The 21324-nt window shown below is 54.5% G+C and overlaps 8 protein-coding genes across 8 annotated transcripts; 4 read left to right on the top strand and 4 right to left on the bottom strand.

Moving 5' to 3' along the window:
• Positions 1–33: 33 nt before the first annotated feature.
• JCM15063_006151 (uL24 family ribosomal protein) lies at positions 34–1121 on the top strand (the record flags this gene model as incomplete). The annotated part of the gene is made up of 4 exons (XM_076680994.1): positions 34–46; positions 489–601; positions 704–814; positions 897–1121. 4 exons carry the CDS (start codon positions 34–36, stop codon positions 1119–1121), a joined length of 462 nt encoding a protein of 153 aa, XP_076531864.1.
• A 552-nt stretch (positions 1122–1673) lies between these two features.
• Positions 1674–5968, top strand: JCM15063_006150 (uncharacterized protein; the record flags this gene model as incomplete). Its single annotated transcript, XM_076680993.1, has 20 exons — positions 1674–2020; positions 2151–2280; positions 2364–2430; positions 2503–2568; positions 2630–2703; positions 2777–2836; positions 2913–3124; positions 3201–3271; positions 3343–3641; positions 3710–3826; positions 3895–4036; positions 4102–4392; positions 4465–4633; positions 4713–4732; positions 4795–4946; positions 5020–5119; positions 5185–5285; positions 5352–5490; positions 5567–5759; positions 5845–5968. 20 exons carry the CDS (start codon positions 1674–1676, stop codon positions 5966–5968), a joined length of 2874 nt encoding a protein of 957 aa, XP_076531863.1.
• A 638-nt stretch (positions 5969–6606) lies between these two features.
• JCM15063_006149 (transcriptional coactivator p15/PC4 family protein) lies at positions 6607–7415 on the bottom strand (the record flags this gene model as incomplete). Its single annotated transcript, XM_076680992.1, has 5 exons — positions 6607–6636; positions 6726–6821; positions 6909–6956; positions 7031–7267; positions 7335–7415. The coding sequence occupies 5 exons, from the start codon at positions 7413–7415 to the stop codon at positions 6607–6609; spliced, it is 492 nt and encodes a 163-aa protein (XP_076531862.1).
• A 462-nt stretch (positions 7416–7877) lies between these two features.
• YDJ1 (type I HSP40 co-chaperone YDJ1) lies at positions 7878–9595 on the top strand (the record flags this gene model as incomplete). Its single annotated transcript, XM_076680991.1, has 5 exons — positions 7878–7961; positions 8221–8245; positions 8308–9120; positions 9203–9520; positions 9591–9595. 5 exons carry the CDS (start codon positions 7878–7880, stop codon positions 9593–9595), a joined length of 1245 nt encoding a protein of 414 aa, XP_076531861.1.
• Positions 9596–9965: 370 nt separating this feature from the next.
• JCM15063_006147 (metallophosphoesterase family protein) lies at positions 9966–12160 on the bottom strand (the record flags this gene model as incomplete). The annotated part of the gene is made up of 2 exons (XM_076680990.1): positions 9966–10578; positions 10683–12160. 2 exons carry the CDS (start codon positions 12158–12160, stop codon positions 9966–9968), a joined length of 2091 nt encoding a protein of 696 aa, XP_076531860.1.
• A 393-nt stretch (positions 12161–12553) lies between these two features.
• Positions 12554–15158, bottom strand: JCM15063_006146 (choline/carnitine O-acyltransferase; the record flags this gene model as incomplete). Its single annotated transcript, XM_076680989.1, has 9 exons — positions 12554–12681; positions 12757–13226; positions 13295–13556; positions 13618–13870; positions 13935–14028; positions 14096–14263; positions 14334–14521; positions 14584–14599; positions 14677–15158. The coding sequence occupies 9 exons, from the start codon at positions 15156–15158 to the stop codon at positions 12554–12556; spliced, it is 2061 nt and encodes a 686-aa protein (XP_076531859.1).
• Positions 15159–15347: 189 nt separating this feature from the next.
• On the bottom strand, positions 15348–18665 carry JCM15063_006145 (OSTA/TMEM184 family protein; the record flags this gene model as incomplete). The annotated part of the gene is made up of 13 exons (XM_076680988.1): positions 15348–16144; positions 16226–16782; positions 16869–16944; positions 17029–17127; positions 17196–17283; positions 17369–17386; positions 17463–17557; positions 17637–17732; positions 17813–17949; positions 18017–18046; positions 18108–18121; positions 18207–18285; positions 18457–18665. The coding sequence occupies 13 exons, from the start codon at positions 18663–18665 to the stop codon at positions 15348–15350; spliced, it is 2295 nt and encodes a 764-aa protein (XP_076531858.1).
• Positions 18666–19046: 381 nt separating this feature from the next.
• On the top strand, positions 19047–20600 carry TPI1 (triose-phosphate isomerase TPI1; the record flags this gene model as incomplete). The annotated part of the gene is made up of 8 exons (XM_076680987.1): positions 19047–19083; positions 19426–19500; positions 19563–19621; positions 19685–19749; positions 19817–20099; positions 20185–20193; positions 20268–20427; positions 20503–20600. The coding sequence occupies 8 exons, from the start codon at positions 19047–19049 to the stop codon at positions 20598–20600; spliced, it is 786 nt and encodes a 261-aa protein (XP_076531857.1).
• Between the last annotated feature and the right edge of the window lie 724 nt (positions 20601–21324).

The following is a 21324-nucleotide window of genomic DNA, read 5'->3' as shown; positions in this document are numbered from 1 at the left end:
GACTGTCGCTTGGATCGAACAGTACAATCAACAATGGCCGGTCGTGGTGAGTCGATTGCAACTCCATCGACTTTTTTCCAAAGCTAGCCAGCACCTCGCCCCCGCTCCTTCAAAGACCGATCTCGCCCGCTCAGTGTCACTGCAACGAGTCGTTAGCGAGAATGCTACAGATGGCTATGCGCGACTCGGGGCCTCTCGCCGTGAGAGGATGGATGTGAGGTGGACAGGGAGATTCGAGGGAAACGTCTTTCTCGCCAGACGAGACGAACTGGTAGTAGGAACATGGCTCAGAGCCAGCAGCTAGGCAGATGGAGATTTGCAGGCGGTCGAGGCAAGTTGGGGCGATTCACGAGTGCGCAGAGTCGCTGACTCCTCGTCTTGTCTCTCTCTCTCTCGCGCGCGCTGCACCGGTACTTCGACCCGACTTGATCGACTCGCCTACCACTGTACCTCAATTCTCGACTATGAACGACACGCGCGATCCTTAGTTGTCTCCCGTTCCCGCCGCGAGGCTCGCAAGGCCCACTTCGGTGCCGCTTCTGACGAGCGCCGTGTCCGCATGGCCGCTCCTCTCTCGAAGAGCCTCAAGGCCGAACACGGTGTACGTTCAACCAGTCGCGGAAACGAAAAAACCTGAAACCTCGAAATCGTTCGGAACGGGGAAAGTTGACGCGGAGAAACGGGGTTGCTTGTATTTGCATAGGTCCGCTCCATCCCTGTTGTCAAGGGTGACACCGTCAAGGTTCTCCGTGGTACCTACGCTGGACGTGAGGGTGTTATCGCCTCGTCCTACCGCCGCAAATGGGTCATCACCGTAAGTTTCACCCCATTACCTTTCTCTCGACCGTGAGAAGTGACCGTAATCTAATGTCGGTACTGTTCACATTCTCTCTTAGATCGAGGGTGTCCACCGCGACAAGGCTTCCGGTGCTACCGTCCCCATCGGTGTCGACGCTTCCAAGTGCGAGGTCATCGGCCTCAAGCTCAACAAGGACCGAAAGGCCATCCTTGCCCGCAAATCGAACAAGAAGGCTGAGGAGAAGTCTGAGGATGCCGAGATGAAGGCTGTAAGCTTATTCTTTCCGTCTGCCGAATCTCTCTTTACTCTCGGCGGAAACTGACGAAATTTCGTGAAACACCCTCTTTCTGGAATTCTTCCCTCTTTTGCGTGGATTTCTGGTTGCAGTAAACGATTTTGTAATCAACACTTTGTCGTTTGAGATGTTCCCCAAGATGTACCCGCCTTTGCTGGGTTGCGAGAATCAAGGTCTCGGAAAAAAAAAAAACGTCCGCCGAGAACCGTGATCGCGTCGAAATAAGCTACTCCTGCCTCGCGTGTCGAACGAGTACATGTGCGCGCGAGTGGAAGAGCGAGCGCGATGAAGAGGTGCACCGCCGCTTCGCACGGCCCGGTCGCGGGAATTCGAACGGACCCCCTGAAAGTGCTGCAGGAGCGAGCGCTTGGCGTCCGTCGTCTCTCTGTCCGACAACTCTGTCGTGCAAGTGCCACATACAACCAAATCGACTCGAAAAGTCCGTTTCAAGAGGCGCTAGAGATCCGGCTCGTTGTACACTCTGGTCGCGATCAGAACCTTGAACCTTCACTCAACTTGCAAGGGTTCCCCTCCTCTCGCGTCTTGATCGCCCTCCCTTGACGACTCTCGCGTACAATCATGCCGACGTACCCTCCACAAGGTCCTCAAGACCCGTTTCATGATCGACACTCTCCCAACAGCGCCGCGCGCGCCGCTCCCACCGGCGGACTAGCAAGTTCGCAGTCATCTCACCACTCGCCGTACCCGCAGCAACCAGGGTACCAATTGTCCGATTACTCGGGTAGTATGCAAACTCTCCCAAACGCGAGTCAGTACAGCCTCGCTGGACGAGGAGGGGATGGAGCTGGAGATGAGAAGTACTTTGGCGATGACGGTGGATACCGCAACGACGATTCCGACAAGACTCCTCTACGTGCCGAATTCAACACTCAGCATCACCTAGGATACGATCCAGATCAACCCCTGTCAGTGACTAATTTTTCTTGATTCCTTTGCCGAGGTTTTCGCAAGAGGGACTAGCGCGCGATCTGTCTCTCTCGAGCCCCTTTTCTGTATCCTTTTCCAGGGTTGCTGACGCTTTGCCCGATACCTTAGCTATCCTGCTGGAGGATACACCCCTCAACCCGGTGGACATGGTAGCTACTCGAACTATGGACATTCATCGAATGCAGGAGGATATGGAGGACCGGGTCGAGGTCTGAGCCGCAAAGAAACTTCAGCAGAGGTAAAGCTATTATCATATTGGTCAGGGTCTTCAACCCGCCCAAAAAAAAAGCGAGATGCTTATACGAATGAACGGTTTCGCAGGCCTGGAAACAGAGACAGAGGATCAACCCGAAGCGGGCGTTGACGAAAAAGGTCAAACTCACAAACGGTGCGTTCACTCTATGCATTCACGACAGTAGAGTTGTCTCAAGCTCATGATCCGTTATGCCATCCTGAGCAGGTAATTACATTGCCGAATTCCCCGTTCCGACTGCCGTCAAGAATGCAAACCTCGCTAGCAATCCTCGTATGTCTCGCTCTTCTAAGCTCGGTTGTCGTACAAACCGAAACTGACGCCTGGTATGCAGGAGGAGGTCCAACTGAATTCTCGCACATGCGTTACACTGCTGCGACTTGCGATCCCAACGATTTCACACCCGAAGTAACCTCTCGGCTCTTCCGCGCTTGCGCTCTGTACAAAGAACGAAACCTGACAGAGCTCATGCCTGCTGCAGAACGGATACAGTTTGCGTGCATCGTCGTATGGTCGTGAAACCGACCTGCTCGTCTGCATTGTGAGTCCAAACACGACTGGCAGGCAGGCCCGCTCATCACCCTTCAGCGCTCACCTCGTTCCTGTCTCGTCAACAGACTGCATACAACGAGAACAAGATTCTGCTCGCCCGAACGCTGCATGGATTGATGCTCAACATCCGTGACATGGTCAAAGGCAAATTCTCCGAGTTTCGTTCGAAAGCCGAGTCGGGAGGTCCCGAAGGCGGTCGCGTCGGAGAAGCTTGGAAGAGGATCGTCGTTTGCCTCGTGTTTGACGGAATCGAACCTGCAGACAAGCAGAGTTTGGAGTGAGTCTTGTGCCCTCCCCTCATGTCAGCTGCGTGAGGCCGCAAACTGAGACTTTTCATTCATCTGCGCTGTCAGCGTTCTCGCTACAATTGGACTCTACCAAGACGGAGTCATGCAAAAGTCGGTCGATGGCAAAGAGACGGTCGGTGAGTCAGCTTCCCGAATTGATTCCGACTCGAGTGTGCCGATCGCTCAGACCGCTAGTGCGGCCGGGTAGCCCACATTTTTGAATACACGACCTCGCTCTCGATGTCACCGAAGCCGGCTTTGGTCGAACCTCATCCGAACGACCCCAACAACCTCGTGCCTGTGCAGTTCATCTTCTGTCTCAAGCAAAAGAACGCCAAGAAGATCAACTCGCATCGTTGGTTGTTCAACGCGATTGGCAAACACCTCCAACCGGACGTCGTATGCCTATTGGACGCCGGTACAAAACCTGGGAAACGGTCAATCTACTACCTGTGGGAGGCTTTCCACCACGACAAGCATTTGGGAGGCGCTGCGGGAGAGATCCACGTGAGATGACCGGACGATTGATCGTGCTCAAAAGTTCCGGTTCACTGACATCCGTTCATGCGAGACAGGCGATGCTGGGTCGTGGTGGCCGAAAACTGCTCAATCCGCTCGTCGCAGCTCAGAACTTCGAGTACAAGGTATCGAACGTGCTCGACAAACCTACCGAAAGTGCATTCGGCTACGTCGTACGTTGTCTTCGCCTGGTGTCCAAGTACCCCTCTTTGGCTGATTCGATCTGCTGGCGAACAAACAGGCTGTCTTGCCCGGAGCTTTCTCGTGTTATCGCTACATGGCAATCCAGGGGCGCCCTCTCAACCAGTACTTCCACGGTGACCACACGCTTGCCGCGCGCCTCGGACCGAAAGGAACGGACGGCATGTCGATCTGGACAAAAAGTCGGTTTCTCCCCCCGTCTCGCTGTTCAATTGACAAACAAGCTGACTCGTGCATCGCACACAAGACATGTTTTTGGCCGAAGATCGTATCCTCTGCTTCGAACTCGTCGCGAAAGCAAACGAGCGATGGGTACTCGGTTACGTCAAGCCTGCGAAAGGAGAAACCGACGTACCCGAATCTGCAGCCGAACTGATCGGACAACGTCGTCGATGGCTCAACGGTTCTTTCGCTGCCGGTGTCTACGCGCTCGTACACTTTGGACGATACTACAAGAGTAATCACGGGATCGTCAGGTTGTTCTTCCTGCACGTTCAAGCGATCTACAACACGATCAACTTGATCATGTCCTGGTTCTGTAAGTTGGAAAAGATACCCGCTTGCTCAGATCAACGTAACACAAGACTGACGTTCGTGTTTGTCGGAACAGCCGTCGGAAACTACTACTTGACTTTCTCGATCATCATTACGATCGTGGCCAAGTCGCTTCGTAGCCCGAACCAGATCGCCGGCGGCGACCCGACTACCATCAAGTGTTGGTCAGGAAGTTTCCTACAGGACGACAGTGGCGAATCGTTCGACTGGCTCGATCTCGTCAAGTGAGCTGAGCTGACCCTCTTCAACTCTTTTCGACGGAACTGTACTGACTGAACTGATTGTTGATCTCCACTCGCTTAGCTGGCTCTTCAAAGTCATCTGTGAGTGCCACGTAGCCGTACCCTGAACGATGGACGCCCAGCTGATGTCTCGATTGTGGTAGACCTCATCTTCCTCGCCCTCCAAGTGATTCTCGCCCTCGGCAATCGTCCCAAAGCTGAACGCTTGACATACACGATCTCGTTCCTCGTCTTCGCCTTCTTCTCCTTGTACCTCATCTTCAACACGGTCATTCTGACGATCAAGGCTTTCTGCGTACGTTTTCCTCGGGCCCATTCCTCCGCACTGCATATTCGAATCTCACCCGCTGCTCCGGGACCCATGACAGCCCATCCAATCTCTCATCTCGGCTTCGGACGGTTCCTCCATTAGCGTGTTCCTCGGCAGCACGTATGGACCCATCTTTGCCGGAATCGCCGGTACCTTTGGTCAGTCGAACCTTTATCCATCCTGTCGCGCATCGGCTACTGATGTCAAGCTTGGCCGAGCCCAGGTGTATACATCTTGTCTGCGATCGTGTACCTCGACCCATGGCACTTGTTCCACTCGATGCCTCAATTCCTTCTCATTGCACCTTCTTTCACCAATATCCTCGTACGTTACTGTATTCCCTCGCTCTGCGATACGAAGCTGATTCCAAACTTGTCTGCTCGCGTGTAGAACGTGTACGCATTCTGCAACTTGCACGATGTCTCTTGGGGAACGAAAGGTAGCGACAAGGTCGAAGCTCTTCCCGCTGCACACTCGAAAAAGGACGGTGGCGAAAAGGTTGTCGAAACTCAGGAGCGAGTTCAAGAAGGTTCGTCTCTGCATTTGGATTCTCCTTGGAAGACGATGACCCGGATCTGACGCGCTCTTCTGTGGGGGATTTCCAGATATCGATTACTCGTTCAAGGCGACGGTTCTTCGTGCGGTGGAACCGTTCCAGGAAGAAGAGGAAGTCGAAGCGCCTTCAATGGACGATCGCAACAAGACATTCCGTACTCGATTCATTTGCGTATGGCTCTTTATGAACGGAGCGCTCGCGTTAGCTGTCACGCGTCTAGGTGAAACCGCCCGCTCGAGATAGTAAGTTTTACCCCTTGCTATAATGTCTGCCTGCCTCGACGACGAACTACAGTGACTGACGGGGTGTGACTCGCGGGGTTCTTAGCTTCCAAGCGATCCTGTGGATCACGTTTGGTCTCGCTCTCGTACGCTTGTTGGGTCTCTTGTGGTACATCCTCGGCGAAGCTTTCTTCCGTCTCGCTCGACTCTGCTCGCGCGGTCGCAAGTAAAGAAAACAATAGTCCACTCGCCACCAAAGAGTCCGACTCTTATCTCTCACGACTATTTGTTACATAGCTCCCACGCAAACGAAACGGACACTCTCGATCTCTATCTGTTTTCTCTTTTATAACACCCCATCAGTACATTTGCTCCCACCTCCTCCCTATCTCCTTCTCCCAGTCGCTCCCGCGCCAAGATCGTGAAACCGTTTCACCTACACTTTGCTCTCCTTCGATTTATTCTGTCTAGATTCCGCTTCTCTCTCTCTCTCTTGATGCCACTGTATCATTCGATTTCTTTCTCTTTCGTGGTTCCCGTTTGAATTTTCTGTTCTTCTTGCTTGCCTCTCTCGCTTTATCGATTGTTCAAGAAACCAGTTGTTTTCGTACAACCAAGACTACAGCAGAGAATACTCAGAGACTGCCTGTTGAAACTTGTCTGATCCTCCTGTAGGGACTGACAAAGAAAGAACAACGCACACGGGGAGGTTTGATACAGACAAGGAGACAGAGAGAAAACATGCGAGAGAGGGAGGACAAGCACGATGGTCCAAGACGATTTTGTTGCTTCGACCGAGAAAGTCCTTGTTCAAGCGATTGATCCAGAGCAGCGTCTTGATTCGAAACCGTATCGGGGATTCATTTTCTCAGCGTACCTTGTCGAACGCCTCGTCGATCTACAAGACATATCGTTAGGGGAGGGGAAAGGGGCGTCAGACATTCCGGCGGACTCGAAAGGTGGGTCTTCGAGATGGTTCGAACTCACGGCATGCACACTTTTCTTGAGTTGTTCCCATTGATCGCGCAGGAGGAAGATCCCTTTCTTGCCTGGCAACCCTTCTTTGCCATCCTTTTCGTAGGTCTGAATTGACAGGATCATGTATAAATTCCAGGCGGTAGTAAATAGAAAGCGAGACAAGAAGCTGGTTGAGAGAATCGGAAAACGCACCTCGCGTAGATCGATTCCAACAGTCTTGCCGAATTTACGGACAGTAGCCTATCGACCGATGCCAAACGTCAGTCGACCACATGGGATTTTGAGATGGTTCGAGGAGAGATTTTTGAGCTGACCCTCCTCTTGTCGCTTAGGACAAAGTAAGTGTCACCATCGTCGTTCTTGAACGCGTCAACTTTGTCTTCATTCTTTGTCTCGTCGTCGTTGTTGTCATCTCGAGTGCTGATCTTGCTTTTCTGATTGTCCTTGGTTCGCACTTTGTCAGTGTCGTCAGAAGATTTGACTTTTTTCGACTTGGTTCGCTGCGTGACTGGCTCTTCCGAGTCAGAAGTAGGGTTCGTACGCTTCTTGGTCTGCAGTAAGAGACCGATCAGACAGAGTTTCGACTCGTTGGCACGTTGAGTGATTTGATCAGCACACCTTGACTGGGCGAGGAGCCGAGTCGGACACGCTCGAATCGTCTTCCGAGTTGACGTGTTCTGAAGAGAGCTTCTTTGGCATTGTCGCAGACAAGTTGGATGTGAAGAGTTGATCAAACCTCCGGAGAAAGAATTAGGGTTATGTTGCGACAGGGGGTAAATCCCGACTCTTGATGTGGGCGCTCTCCGGAGACTATCCAAAGCGATTTCGTGTATGTGCGTGTGGGCACAAGATCACTGAGAATCTCTCACACGTGATCTCTAGCAGTCCGAGGCTGATCAAGCGAACCGAGAGTGACATTCCATCGGCTTCGTCCGCGTTCCTTCGGAGAGATTGCCGCTCGTGACGCTCCCTTGCCTGCCCGTTGATCCTGAATCCGACTCCGCTACAAGCACTCCTGCGCACCCCTACAGATCAAGGTCGACTGCCCTGAGAGTTACCTTGAACGGAATTCAATAGCGATCAAACCAAAGCCAAGTCAAATCACTCTCGACTTTCAAGCCCAGTCCTCCCCCGTCCTCCACCCTTTTGTCATCATCAACGATGGTGCGCGAGACGAAATTGTACGACTTGCTCGGCGTGCAACCCAATGCCACTGCCGCAGACCTCAAGAAGGCGTACCGCAAGGTGAGTTGAGCCCACAACGCCTCCGTCCTTTTTTACCCGGGCATGTGCCTCCAACCGTTGCAGGGCGCCACCCAAACCAGAGTTCCTCCCCTTCTTGGCAACACGAGCTGCTCCTACCTCGAGCTAGAGTTGAGGACTGCCTCGCATCTCAAGGGGGAATGGGCTTCATGTGCCACCGCGGGCTTTCCAAGTGGCAGTGCATTCATTACCCAAGATCTCCCTCACTGACGTGCATGTTCTCTCCTTCCCTACGTACTAGCTCGCGTTGAAGCTTCACCCGGACAGTGAGTTTTTGTCCTCTTCCGTCGGAGCAACCCTTGACTGATTGCTTACCCGTCTCCTCCAGAGAACCCGAACGCCGGTGACGAGTTCAAAGAGGTCACTCACGCGTACGAGATCTTGTCGGACGAGGACAAACGTCAGGTGTACGACCAGTACGGTGAAGAGGGACTCTCGGGTGGAGGAGGCATGGGCGGCATGGACCCTCAAGACCTCTTCTCGCAACTGTTTGGAGGCGGAGGTGGATTCTTTGGGGGAGGAGGAGGAGGACGAGGTGGACGACCTCAAGGACCTCGCAAGGGCAAAGACCTCGTGCACCGCATCAAAGTCTCGCTCGAGGACCTCTACAAGGGCAAGACTTCGAAACTCGCCCTCCAGAAGCACGTCCTCTGTGGCAAGTGCAAGGGCAAAGGAGGCAAGGAAGGCGCAGTCAAGACGTGCGGAGGGTGCAAAGGTCAGGGAGTCAAGATCGTCTTGCGTCAACTCGGACCGATGGTTCAACAGATTCAACAACCTTGCGGAGAGTGCAACGGGGAAGGCGAGATCATCAACGCAAAAGACCGATGCAAGGACTGCAACGGCAAAAAGATCGTCAACGAGCGCAAGGTCCTCGAGGTTCACATCGACCGAGGTATGAAGGAGGGACAGACCATCACGTTCTCGGGCGAGGCCGACCAAGCCCCGGGAGTCGAACCGGGAGACGTCGTCATTGTGATCGAGGAGAAGCCGCACGATTTGTTCAAGCGCAAGGGCGACGACCTCTTTGCCGAAGTCGAGATCGACCTCCTCACTGCCCTCGCAGGAGGTTCCTTCACCATCATGCACCTCGACGAGCGTGCTCTTCACGTCACGATTCCCCCTGGCGATGTCATCAAGCCCGGTCAGTCTTTTTTTCTTTCCCTAACGATTTAGTATCACTCAGGAATCGGAGAACTCATGTTTTTCTCTCGCTCGTCAAACAGGAACTCTCAAGAACCTTCCCGGCCAAGGAATGCCGTCTCACCGCCACCACGAGATGGGTGACCTCATCGTTCAGCTCAACGTCACCTTCCCCGAGAAGCTCGACCCGACCCTACTCGCTCCCCTCGAGCAAATCCTCCCGGCTCGTCCCGAACAACCGAAATACGCCAAGAACATTCACCTCGACGAGGTCGACATGGTCGACGCTTCCGAGCGAAGAACGAAGAGTGGAATGGGCAACTCGGGCGCTCACGGCGACGCGATGGACACGGACGACGAAGATGGACAAGGTGGAGGACCTCAAGTCCAATGCGCCAACCGTACGTTGCCCCTCCGTTTCTCATCTTTCTTTCATGAATCGCCCTGACCGAGTGGTTCCCCATGTCGCAGAGTAAAAACGTCTTTATTGTCTTAGCTCGCGTTTGCCCTTTGCCTACCCTTTCGTACATTCCTGTTTTTTTGCGTCTACTTGCTGGGTACTCTGCTGTTCCTATCACACTCTTTCCCTTACCCCTCTCCCGACACTCTCTCCTTTTTTTTCTCCACCCTCCTGACCCTCGTTTCATACCCCATCGGTCGAACCGACCGCAGCGTTTCTCCCACTTTCTCCGGTTGTATACATGCAAGTATAGAGACGTTTCGCACTTTCGAGTTTTTGCCCGTCTCCCTCTCGGGTGTACGATCTGCAGTGTCCCGCAGGAACGCTCGAGCGCTCCCCCCTTGCGACCGGTTCTCGAACAAGTATGGCTTTTATCAACCCCGATTTCAAGTCGTACATGCTTGTCCTACAATCGCTATTCGATCTCGGATCTTGCCATTGACGTCGATCGCGGACCACTCGAGCCAATCCTCGACAAAGTTGCCACCTCGTTCCGCACACGTCGATTCCGACTCGATCGTTTGGGCCCTGTAAATCCACTCTGCTCGATGTTTCCAATCCCGTTTGTACCGCCTGGGATTGTCGAACGTTCGACTAGGTCGAGTTCCATCATCGCCTGCGAGGTGCAAATCGATCGTACCGAAATGGTACGTTCCTTGACCGTCCCATTTGCCAGGTTCAAACATGGCCCAATCTTCAACTCGTTCGTGATCGAGCGTACCTCCTGCACCTCCGTACACGATCGTGACGAGTCCAGGTTCTTCAATGATTCCTCGTTCTCGAGCTGATGTGCGGTTCTCCCATTCCTTGTCTCGCATCGTTGCGACCGCGAATTTCGGGAGAGATTTTGAATCGCTCGAGTCCAACGCCGAGGTGAATGACGGTACGAGTGAATTCGGTAGGAACCCTCGAGCGTAAGAGTGAGAGTGACCCGAAAGGAGGAGCGTACATTTCGCATCAACGAGAATCGGGGTCAGTCGTTGTCGAACAAACAACGACCTGTTTTGTTGCCGCAGGGGAGGTAAACGGCGGGGATCAGACTCCAGAGGGAGGAATATCTTTCCAACCGACAGACGGTCGAGCGCCGCGAGAAAATGACTGACCAGGATGACTCGTGACCTTGTGTCCATGCTCGTCGATTCCACCACTCGATGAAAGGTGCCGTATGTACTACACCGATCCGCAGGCTCGCACGCTGCCACTCTGGTCTCGCAGTCTCCCATTTGAGCCATTGCTCTTGAACCTTTTGCTCGTCCTCCGTGATGAGGTTCGAATCGAGCACGATGATCCGAACTCTTTTATGCGGCGAAAATGCATAGTACGTGCCCCGGTTGCCCCCCGTCTCCATCTTTTCAGAATTACGCGAAAGCTGATCTCGCCACTCCCGCCTCGGCGGGATCCCCCCAACATAAATGTTTTTGCCAGTTCTGTCCCAGTCGTGATTCCCGCGTGCGAGCACGATCGGGGTTTGGCTACCGAGGTTGTACCCAAGTTGTTTCGTGAGGGGGTCCCAAAAGTCGGTTTGCCACTGCTCGAGGTCGTGAGGGTTCTGAACATTGTCGCCAGCGTGCAGGAGCAAATTGGGTCTACGTTTCGGGAAATTGCGCGGTGCGAATGGCGATGTGAACGACCTCGATACAGAGAGAATGCGTGCGAGAATCGTATGAAATGTTCGCAGGTTGAATTGGTTGTCGGCAACGCACGCAATGTGTAGCGATAGAGGTGGTGATGACGACGACGACGCGTCGGGAAGGGTGCCAAGGAAGAAAAAACTGTAGTGTCGGAATGGTTTCGACGCTCGCAAGATCTCGTACGTGTACATCTGTCCTCCTTCGAGATCTTCGAGCGTGGTCGAGTATACCGTGCGCAGCGAGCCACCGTCATAGTCGAGTTGCATCTCTGCTCGGGCGAGCTCGTTCACGTTTCTCCAAGCGCCCGTTTCGCTGCCGTCCTTCCACCGCAGGGACCATGTTTGCTCGCTTGACGGACACTTGCCGATTTCCCACACGATGGAAACCTCTCGTGCACCCTTGACAAACACGAGAGGTTCTTTCCGGAACCCGCATTCCCGCTGTGCAAGCGGGAAGCCCCACACTTCCGAGTAAGCGTAGTCGATGAGCTTGAACCGTATGAGCAACAATGTTGGGCCGAACAAGCGGCGACAGACGGAGAGAGCCAACAGGATAGCGACTAGAGCGACAATAATCCTTCGCCGTCTTCGAAACAGGGTCGGGAGCCCGAAGCGACTTGAACCAGACCGTACGTACGCCGTTCCATCTCGATCCGGCCGTTCCGGGGGTGAGTGCTCATCGTATGCGATTCTCGACAGGAGAGGATCCGGGCGAAGTTTGGTCGAGCCGTCCGGTTTCGGTGGGAGTAACGCGCTGAAAGCTGACTCTCCAGCGGCCGAAGACGAACTCGCAGATCGGATCAACGGCGAGTGGGGTAGCCTGGGTGATTCGGGCACAGGAGACGGCGGATTCGAATTGGAAGGAGTGCGCGAGCGAGATCGCAGTCGAGAACGAGGCGAGGCGGCCAGCGAGAGATCGAGAGGCGCGGATGTTGGCCAGGAAGAGGTCATCTCTGTCGAGGCAGCCCTCCTCGAGAGGACCAGGTTGATGAGCAATTGACGAGAGTTGAGTGACGTTACCGTCGTCGACGCATGAGTTGCCCTACAGGAACCCTTTCCCGAGGTCCAAGTGAGTCGTGCTGTAGCTTTCGTCGATCAATCTCGTGCGAGCAGGTCAGCGAGAGAGTTGCAGATGATTTCCCCACTTGACACTCTCGCGAGACTTCTGCCACGTCAAGTCCCTCCTGCTATGGCCAGCCGACATATCCACGGATATCTCTACGAGTCTCGTAGCCCCGACCAATGATCGGAAGTGATGACCTCTCGCAGCACCGAGGAAGATTTTGGATACTAATGTACTAATATGCGATTATCTACAGCGTGGCATGTTTCGATACATTCCCCTCATAGCTTGCCAGCGGCTTCAACGTGGAGGTCCATCAACATGTCGCACGCCTTCTTGAAATTCTCGATATATGTTTGGCCCGGGGCAGAATTGTCACAAGTTACGGTGAGTTGTAGCGATTCCGGGTCTGTGCCGCTCGCGATCGACCAAGATTCAGCTTCAAGATCTCGTGGGATTGGCGTTGATTGACGATTGCACTCACGGATCATGTATGGTAGTCCATAACCACCGGCAATGACCGGTCCCCAACCGTAACTAGGGGCGTGACGGATATAAATCTGCGACGTGCTCATCCTCCACGTACTACTCTCGCGAACCAGCGCATCTCCAAGTAATCCCTCGGGGCCAAGAGCGGCAGCTTGTTCTTGACCCTCGAGGTTCTCCGCGGCGATCATCTTGAGTCCAAAGAGGTGACGGTCGATCCCGAGTCCGGCCGAAGCGTTCCTCATGTCTTGCCCATGCTGTTTGACCGCACGACGAAACTTGTCGAGCTTGTCGGCAGTCGAGACGGACGAGTCGAGCATGGTCTGGACAAAGTCGAGTGACTCGCTCGTCAAGATGCGCACGGTCTCGGTCCGTCCGAGCTGGAACCGCCGAGTCTGGGCGGCCTCGTAGGTGCCGGCTGCCTTCTGGTGAGTGAGGTAGTACGCGAGCTGGAAGCACATTTGTACCCTGTATTGAGCCACTTCATCAGCTCAACTGTGGGTTCAGCCAACGTGCGGCACGGAACAGGATCTCACCAGCCGTCAGGCGAGCACTTCATCTTTTTGATCTCGTCCTTGCCGTACCTATCATACGCCAGGTAGGCCACGTCGTAAGGCTTGACATGGGATTCAAACTCTGCTTCGGCTTTACCGATCAGGTCGAGCGCTCTCGAGTCGAGCTCGAACGATAGCGGAACCGGTTCCGGCTGTCCGGAAGTCGATCCGGGCGGGGACGGGAACGGCTTGTTCGTCAAGAGTCTCTTGGTCAAATAGTCGTTGAGTCTGGCGGTCGGGGTTCCTGTGAACCGTGCTGGATCAGAAAAGTCGAGCGATGTAATGCAAGGGCTCCGGGTTCTTACCATCCATGCAGCTATGTTCTCCTGCAAAGCCAGCCTCGCCGTTCTTGAAGACAGTCCATTGAAGTGGCTTGTCCCACCATCTGTTACCCGCCTCTTCCTTGCCATACCAGAGGCGTTTGCTGAAATCGACCATCCCCTGCGTAGAACCATGAGGTTCCGGCGTCGCTTCGTCGAGTGAGACGAGAAAAGCCGAAGAGTGGATAGACCGGAGTGCTGCATGGTTCGCAGCTTTGGATGCGAGGTGAGAATATGCCTAGAGGCGTGACCAGGTCATGTCAGTACCGTTGTCGAGTGCGGCATGAACTTCATTATCGCACCTCGGTCCAGCGATCGCGATTGATAGCGGTGAGAATACCAACAGGAGGAGCCTGTTCGAGCTTGTCCGCGCCGTCGATAACGGTTTGAATAGCTCTGTTCTCGCATCCGTAATCAGAATCGTGTCCTAGGAGACACAGCGATTCACAAACTGGTCACTCACTTGCGGAGCTGATCGATGCCGTACTCTTGGCCATTCTCATCAGCGATTGGGATCGAGTAGAATCGATTCTTCTTGACGATGGTAAAGTGCTGCGCCTCGGCCTCGCCTTCAGCAAGTTTTACAGCGTAATCTGAAGGAACAGCAGGGATTCGGCAAGCGTTAAATGCCCTGTTTGCGGATTCTTGAAAGCTCAGCACACGAGAGGGGCTGGGGCTAAGGGCAAAAGAGAAGCGCTGACCACTTGTACGACTCCATGCACAGCTCTCCGTCCTCCTTTGTTTTGCCGGCCAACTCGGGCTCGAGGACGCCGGTTGCGATCAATCGGCGGAATTCGAGAGCAGTCTTTGCGATCGAGGCGGCAACATAAGCAGGGTCCGCCGTGGGTGGATTCGATTCGGTTGGCGCAGCCTGCGGCAGGCGGTTGAACTGTCGAGATCGAGTTAGCCTCGAGTTACATGTACAGAGGTCGAGATGTGCATGGACCTCACCCCGAAATAGTAGGACCTGAGAAAGAGAGCGCCTCGAAAGAACCCATTCAGAGACATTCGTGGACACGACTCTGCTCTTTGCGAATGACTCACACGTTGATCACGATCGAGTCTCGATACGCCATGTAGGCGTTCGTATCCCACCACTGTGCGAGCCAGTTTCGGATCCCGTCTTGCTCTCGGCGTTCCTCGAGCTTCTTCTGCAATCGCTGTCCAATTCCTCCTACTTGTGAAAACTCGGCTACTTTCTTCTCGAGTTGTTTGATCTGTTCAGGAGACTCGGCGAGAGGTGTACAACTCCGGACGAGCTGTTCGAGGGTGTCGTTCAATCGGGGAACTGGCAGCCGAGGGATCTTTGACTGGTTCTGAAACATGGTCGATGACACGGCGGTCGCTGTTGGAGGGTCCATCCTCCATGCGGTCCATGACGGCGACGTAGCGGCGGGTACAGGCATAGCGTCTTGACTGAGGGTCGGAGACAAAGACGATGATGATGTGGGGGAGGAAACTGCAAACGAGCGTGAAGCTACGAATCGGAAGGCGCGCGGGTGCCTCGCAAGAGTGGTGCGAAGCATGCAGTGGGGTTGTGCGAGAGACAGAGAGAGCAATTGTCGGGTCGGAGCCGAGGAAGCTAAGCGCGCACAGGTTTCCGGCGTCTTTCAGTCTCCGGAAATGTCTTACAAGCCATATTGCGACAACGATTACTACAGTACAGGATCTGACAGCTACAGGTTAATTCGATAGTGCTACATACCGCTCAAGAATCACTCCCAGGGATTCAAAGCATCTGAGTGATCGATTCCGGGAGTTTCGTCAACGCCAGCCTGTCGAGCGAACCTCTCGTCCTCCTTGACGACCACCCTCTCGACCTCGTCGCTTTGAGGCGACAACGATTCGCCGCGCTCCCGAGGCCCGTCCTTGTCCTCGTTGCGCGCGACGACATCTCTCGCTTGGACCGTCTCGTCCTGCGCATGTCGTTCCCGGTGATTTCCGCCCTCTTGCTCGTGAGGTAGCGTGTATGCTTTCCTGTACACTCGCGTCCTCTTTGATGTCGGTTCGCCTCTCCGCCTCTGACGCAACATCTCTTCCTCCTCGGCTTCAGAATCTTCAACGACGAGATCGATCGCGTCGGGTGGCAATTCTTTCTCCTCCTTCTTGCCGAACGGCAACCGCAACTTGCCGCGCATGAGTTTCGCTTTCGCGAGTTTCGGGTCTTCGTCGTCGTCGAGCGAGACTCCCGGTAGAGCACTTTTGACGAGGGTCGTCACTTCCGTCACGATCGAGTCTCCAATCGGGGCTGGACGATCCGTCGAAGTCGAAGGAGCCGAACGAGACGAGGTTTGGTGTTTGCGAGGTCGGTCTTCGTTGATCGGAGCTTGCGCATTTTCTGCCATGGCTCCGTAAGAGCCTGGTCGGTGACGCGCCAAGGGTCGACTCGGATCGTTGCCTCGTACGCTCTTGCGACGCTTGATCTTGCCCGAGAGGATAGCATCTTCTTCATCTCGGATCCTGCGCCGAGCATGTTCCCTAGATGCATCGACTACCGGGTAACTCCAGTCTCCTGATCAAACGTGCGAGAGTGTTCCTAGAATCAGCAACTGCAGCCTGCCAAGGGAGTTAGAAGCGATTTCGATCTGCTTACCAAACTCGAGCGTCCTCGCTGCATCGTAAATCTCCTCCATCTCTTCGTAATCGTCCTCTTCGTGGAAATGCAGGCTCTCGGGTTCACTTTCGTCATCGCTCTCGATCTCGTCATACTCCCTCGCTCCTTCCCACCATCCTGCAACCTGTCCCTGTCCTTCACTCTCAGGTCCAGCATGTCCTCCCTGCGCGTGAGAAGGCAAGAGGTCGGGATCGACATGTACCGTATCCCGTTCCTCTGCCTCCGAGACCGGCGCGTACCCCATCCTCTCATCGATCAATTTGCGTTCAATCTTGAGTCTCGCTTCGTGCAGTGGTCTCGTCTTCCACGCTTCTTTCCCTTTGCGCGAGTACGCTTCTTCCCCCGTACCTCCCGTGACGGGTTGAGGTAACCAGTACTTTTTGCCGTTCCGAGTCGAGTATCGTAATCCTGCTCGCAACCTTCGATCGAGGGTAGGTCCGAACGAGTGTACGGTTGAAGAAGCGGGTTCAAACGTTCGGTACGAGAACCCAGTCCCGCGTACAGTCGTCAGCGAATCGAGTACGAGGTCCTTGTACCTGGAATCGATTGCGCAAATCCTGTCAGCGTGTTTGGTTTTCACAATGCGGTGGGCGCATTCGAAAATGCGAGGAGAGAATCTCACCCAAAGGCGTCTCTGATCGCGAACCAGACGGGCAACCTTCCCGAGAAAATATGAGCTTCATCAATGTAATCCGTGTCTAGAACACACGACCCAAGGAACAACTTTAGTCCTCAACGAGTCTCACCTATTTGGGGATGTGTAGGAAGAAAGGGGGACTGACAGGAAAAAGCGTAGAGATGCAGAAACGCAAACAGGGGCATCTCGAAACAGATGAGAGTGTCTTGAACCGCCAAACTGAGCTTTTCCGTTTCGTATCGAGCTGCATCAATCATTGCCACAAACACATATCAGTGACAAGCTGGCGCTCTGACTGTGAGGTCACCGTACCAGAATGTAACCATCCGATCGCGACGAGGATCGAGACTCCGAATCCTTGCCAGAACGAGAAGAAGATGATGCCTTTGACGGACAAGAACTGTTCAAGAAGATTCAGTTTCCCCGCCCCTTCCGAGTCAGTCGGAATACCTTGAGCGCATCTATGCTGCGTATCAGACTCTTACCTTGGGCATGGGTCGGAACTGGATCAACCGAGGCAGGATCGAGGTCAATGCATTCCTCTGAGCAAAACGCTAGGGATTTTTCGCGAGAGCTTACGGGTTGAAGATCGTCATGTGTCGCGACCCAGAACATGGCGAGTGCATACAAGCTGATCGAGACCGACAAGTTGTAGGCGATCGAAACATAGGTGTCTGGTTCATATCCCATTCCGAAGGTGAATCAGATAGCTGGACAGGCCCCAAGTATTGACATCGAGGAGGCTGAGCTTACAACCAGCGTCTGCTTGCAACGATCCATCCTTGTATGTACCCGTAGCTTTCATGACGACCGTCACGAAAGCGAGGATCGGTTTAATTTGTACATATTCTGCGAAACATGTTGCCAGTCAGTCTCGTCCTGCAGTCTGGTCGATCCGACGGTCGTTTGACAGAATAGGGGATACTGACGGAGAATGCCGCGTTTGAGGCCGAGGAATGTGAACGGGTCCGAGGCATCCATCGGGCTGGCAAAGAGCGAGATGGGCCATGGATGTTTGACCGGTTCTCTCCCATGCAAGAGGATGATGAGAGAGCGTTCGCCGCCACTGTCAGGAAGAGGGAGAGAGGTTTCAATCACAGTCCGCTCCTGGCATATCTTCCGGTACAACGTACAGGTACTCGACCAGGAGCGAGAAGAAGCAACTGTCACCCCTCGCAAAGGTCAGCTATCGCGGTTGTGAGCAAAGAGCCCTGGCGAACTGACTAGATGACGAAAGCCTGCAGGTCGACGTTGGCAATGACGAGTGTGAGTATGCAGCTGACATGGAGCGCTTTCGTGGCGAGACGAGCTTGCCTCGTAAACGTCTCGGACAGCGTCGACAAAAAAGGCGAGGTCGAGCGAGTAGAGCGAGACGAGCGAGGCGATCGAGTAGATAGGCACCCTGCGCAAAACGAGAGACCGAGCGGGTGAGCGCCAGTTGTTTCCTCGGGTCACGTCTCGACTTTTTCGTCTGTGGCGTGACCTTGTGTCGTATCGAGCCAGTCGGGTCCGGGCACGAGGAGAGCTCGCTGCGAAGACATGTTGCGCCCCACCCGGAATCGATTGTACTCACATGACGAGGATGCGGACGACGAAACGCTGCAGTCTTGGGCGATGGTAGTGCTTGAGCTGTAGCCACACCGTCACGAGGCTGAGGATGGTCGACAGTCCGGCCGACACGGTTGCGCAGATGAGCACGGCGGGAGGCAAGCGAGATCCGGACCCTGCATCCTCTCCACCCCCAGGGTCTGGATCCACTTTGGACGACCAGGCTGCGAGCATGGGTGTAGCCGACGCTCTAGCCGAAGCGGATCAGGCTGCGGGACTTGCAGGGTCGGGCGAGGCAGAGATGACGCAGCGATTCGATTCGAGTTGAAGGCGTACTGGAAGATGGGAGCAGCAGACGGTTCTATGGCTGGATGAAGTGCGACGAGAGGTTCAAGGGGTCGAGGAGAGCCGAGTGTGCGGGGTACAGGGGCAAAGCGAACGAGCCGAGGGGATGAATGACATGCTTCGTCTCGACCTGAACTTGTTGCGCTTCTCGCTACACTCGCACCCCTCACTCTTCATCTCTACCCCTTCAAAACTCGTAGGCTAAGTAAGCTGTTCATATGGCAGGAACCGATGGACTGACTGATCGTCACCCGCAGACTCTCAGCAACAATGGCACGCAAGGTCTGCATCGGTGGAAACTTCAAGAGTAAGCCTCCCATCTTGCCGTTGTGTCCAAGATCGCCGCTCTAGGTGGTCACGAGATACCCGTCGGCCTCGCAGATGGTCGATCAGAGGCGAGAGGGACGAGAGATCTTTCGAGGTTGGGCAGCCGGATCGCTCCGAGTGACATCGCTCACTTGCGATGCGGGCTCGGTCGCGGTCTCGAGGGCCTCTTGGACTTCTGAAACTCGCTCAAGATCTCGTACAGCGTGACTGTGATGCCAGAGCGGGAACTGCATCGAGTGATACCGCGCCCAACCTCACCGCCTGTGCTCCTACTCTGGCAAGCCCTGTCGCTGATCACCGCTTGGCTTGTCTCATCGTACAGTGAACGGCGACCTCGCCACCCTCACCAAGCTCGTCACCCAATTCAACGAGACCGACTTTGACGTCAACGCTGCCGGTACGCTCCCTATCTCGCAATGCCACTCGCAAGTGTGACGCTCACGAGTGCCCGTCGTACAGATGTCATCATCGCCCCTCCCGCTCTTTACATCATTCCCCTCCTCCAGCACGTCAAGAAGGTACAGCCCAGATCTTGCTTTCCCCCCTTTTTCCGCGCTGATCATGATTCGGTGCGAGGACAGGGCATCAAGGTTGCCGCCCAGAACGCCCACCAGCTTGCTTCGGGTGCCTACACTGGCGAGATCTCGTCAGTTGCACCTGCGCCCTAACCAGCGTCGCCCTCGCTAATCTTGTCTAGTTTCCTCTTTCCACAGGCTCAACCAGCTCAAGGACGTCGGACTCGAGTGGGTCGTCCTCGGACACTCGGAGCGCCGTACCCTCTTCCACGAGACGGACGAACTCGTTGCCCAAAAGACCGAAGCCGCCCTCAAGCAAGGCGTCAAGGTCATCTTCTGCATCGGAGAGACTCTCGAAGAGCGCGAGGGCGACAAGACCGTCGAGGTCGTGAGCCGACAAGTCGAGGCCCTCGCCAAGGTCATTGACGAGCAGGCCTGGAAGGAGGTCGTCATCGCTTACGAGCCCGTGTGGGCCATCGGAGTAAGTAATTTCTTTTTTTCGTTTCTTCTTGACTCGTCTGATCTTTGTACCTCGCTCTCTGTTCCGTATCGTCTCCCTTTCACAGACCGGCAAGGTGAGCTTTACTTTCTTCGCTCTCATGAGTGGGAAACCCGGTACTAACCCTAGTGGTGACGCCTCGTGCAATAGGTTGCTACCCCCGAGCAAGCTCAAGACACCCACAAGAGCATCCGTGACTTCCTCGCCAAGCGCGTCTCGCAAAAAGTCGCCGACGAGACCCGCATCATCTACGGAGGTTCGGTCGCGGCCAAGAACGCCAAAGAGCTCTGCCTCTGCCCCGACATTGACGGTACGTTGTTCTCTCATGATTTTCGAAACCTTCCAAGTATACCCGGTTGGCTGACCTCGGATTATTGTCTTTCAGGTGCCCTCGTTGGAGGTGCTTCGCTCAAGCCCGAGTTTGTCGACATTATCGTCTCGGCCGAAGAGGCTTACAAGACCAAGTCTCAAGCTCGTCTCTAAAACGACAAGGCTTCGGACCCCACCCCATCGTCTTGCCTGTTTCTTTGTGATTAGAAAAAACTGAAACTGAAAGTTAGTTCCCCCAAACAAAAAGAAAAATACGTGGAGTTTGTCTGTCTATCCGTGAACATTCTCGAGACGTCTGAATCCCCGAGATGTTACAGGTAGAGTGTAGTAGCGTCAGATTTGCGATTGCAAAAAGTCACACGTCTCTGGGAACGCTGCTCGCTCTTGCGGTGTTCCCACGCGGAATGAGTAGCGACCGGCTGGCGTCTGTCGAACCCACATCTCTCGCGCTTAACCCGCACTAACTCGGTATCTCGTCTGGACTTCACAAGGCGCTTCATGCCTCACAAGGCGCTCCATGCCTCACAGATCGATGCGATGCTGTTCCAGACAATGCGCTCGGACCTCGCTATGGATATCGCCTTTGAGATTGCATGATGAGCCAGCATGGTAGGTCGAGGCGAGTTTATAGGATTGGACAGCTTCCAATGACAAGCAGAATCGAGGAGCGTACGTCGTGGCAGCGGATTCGAACTCGAGCGCAATTCATCTGCGCCCTAATAGCGGTACTTACTAAGCGTTCCCGTTCGTACCAGCTCGCTCTCCGCAAGCCTACCGGTTCCAACACCCTCCTCCTCCGTGGTGCTCGCAACGCCCGTGAGGCCGTCAAGCACTTTGGTAAGTTTTCGGCACGACATATCCCGAGAAATCTCCAAAT

This window comes from Sporobolomyces koalae, assembly GCF_050403365.1.
Source record: "Sporobolomyces koalae JCM15063 DNA, S_koalae_JCM15063T_v1_ctg51, whole genome shotgun sequence".
Lineage (NCBI taxonomy): Eukaryota > Fungi > Basidiomycota > Microbotryomycetes > Sporidiobolales > Sporidiobolaceae > Sporobolomyces > Sporobolomyces koalae.
This window is presented reverse-complemented; position numbering and strand designations above follow the sequence as displayed.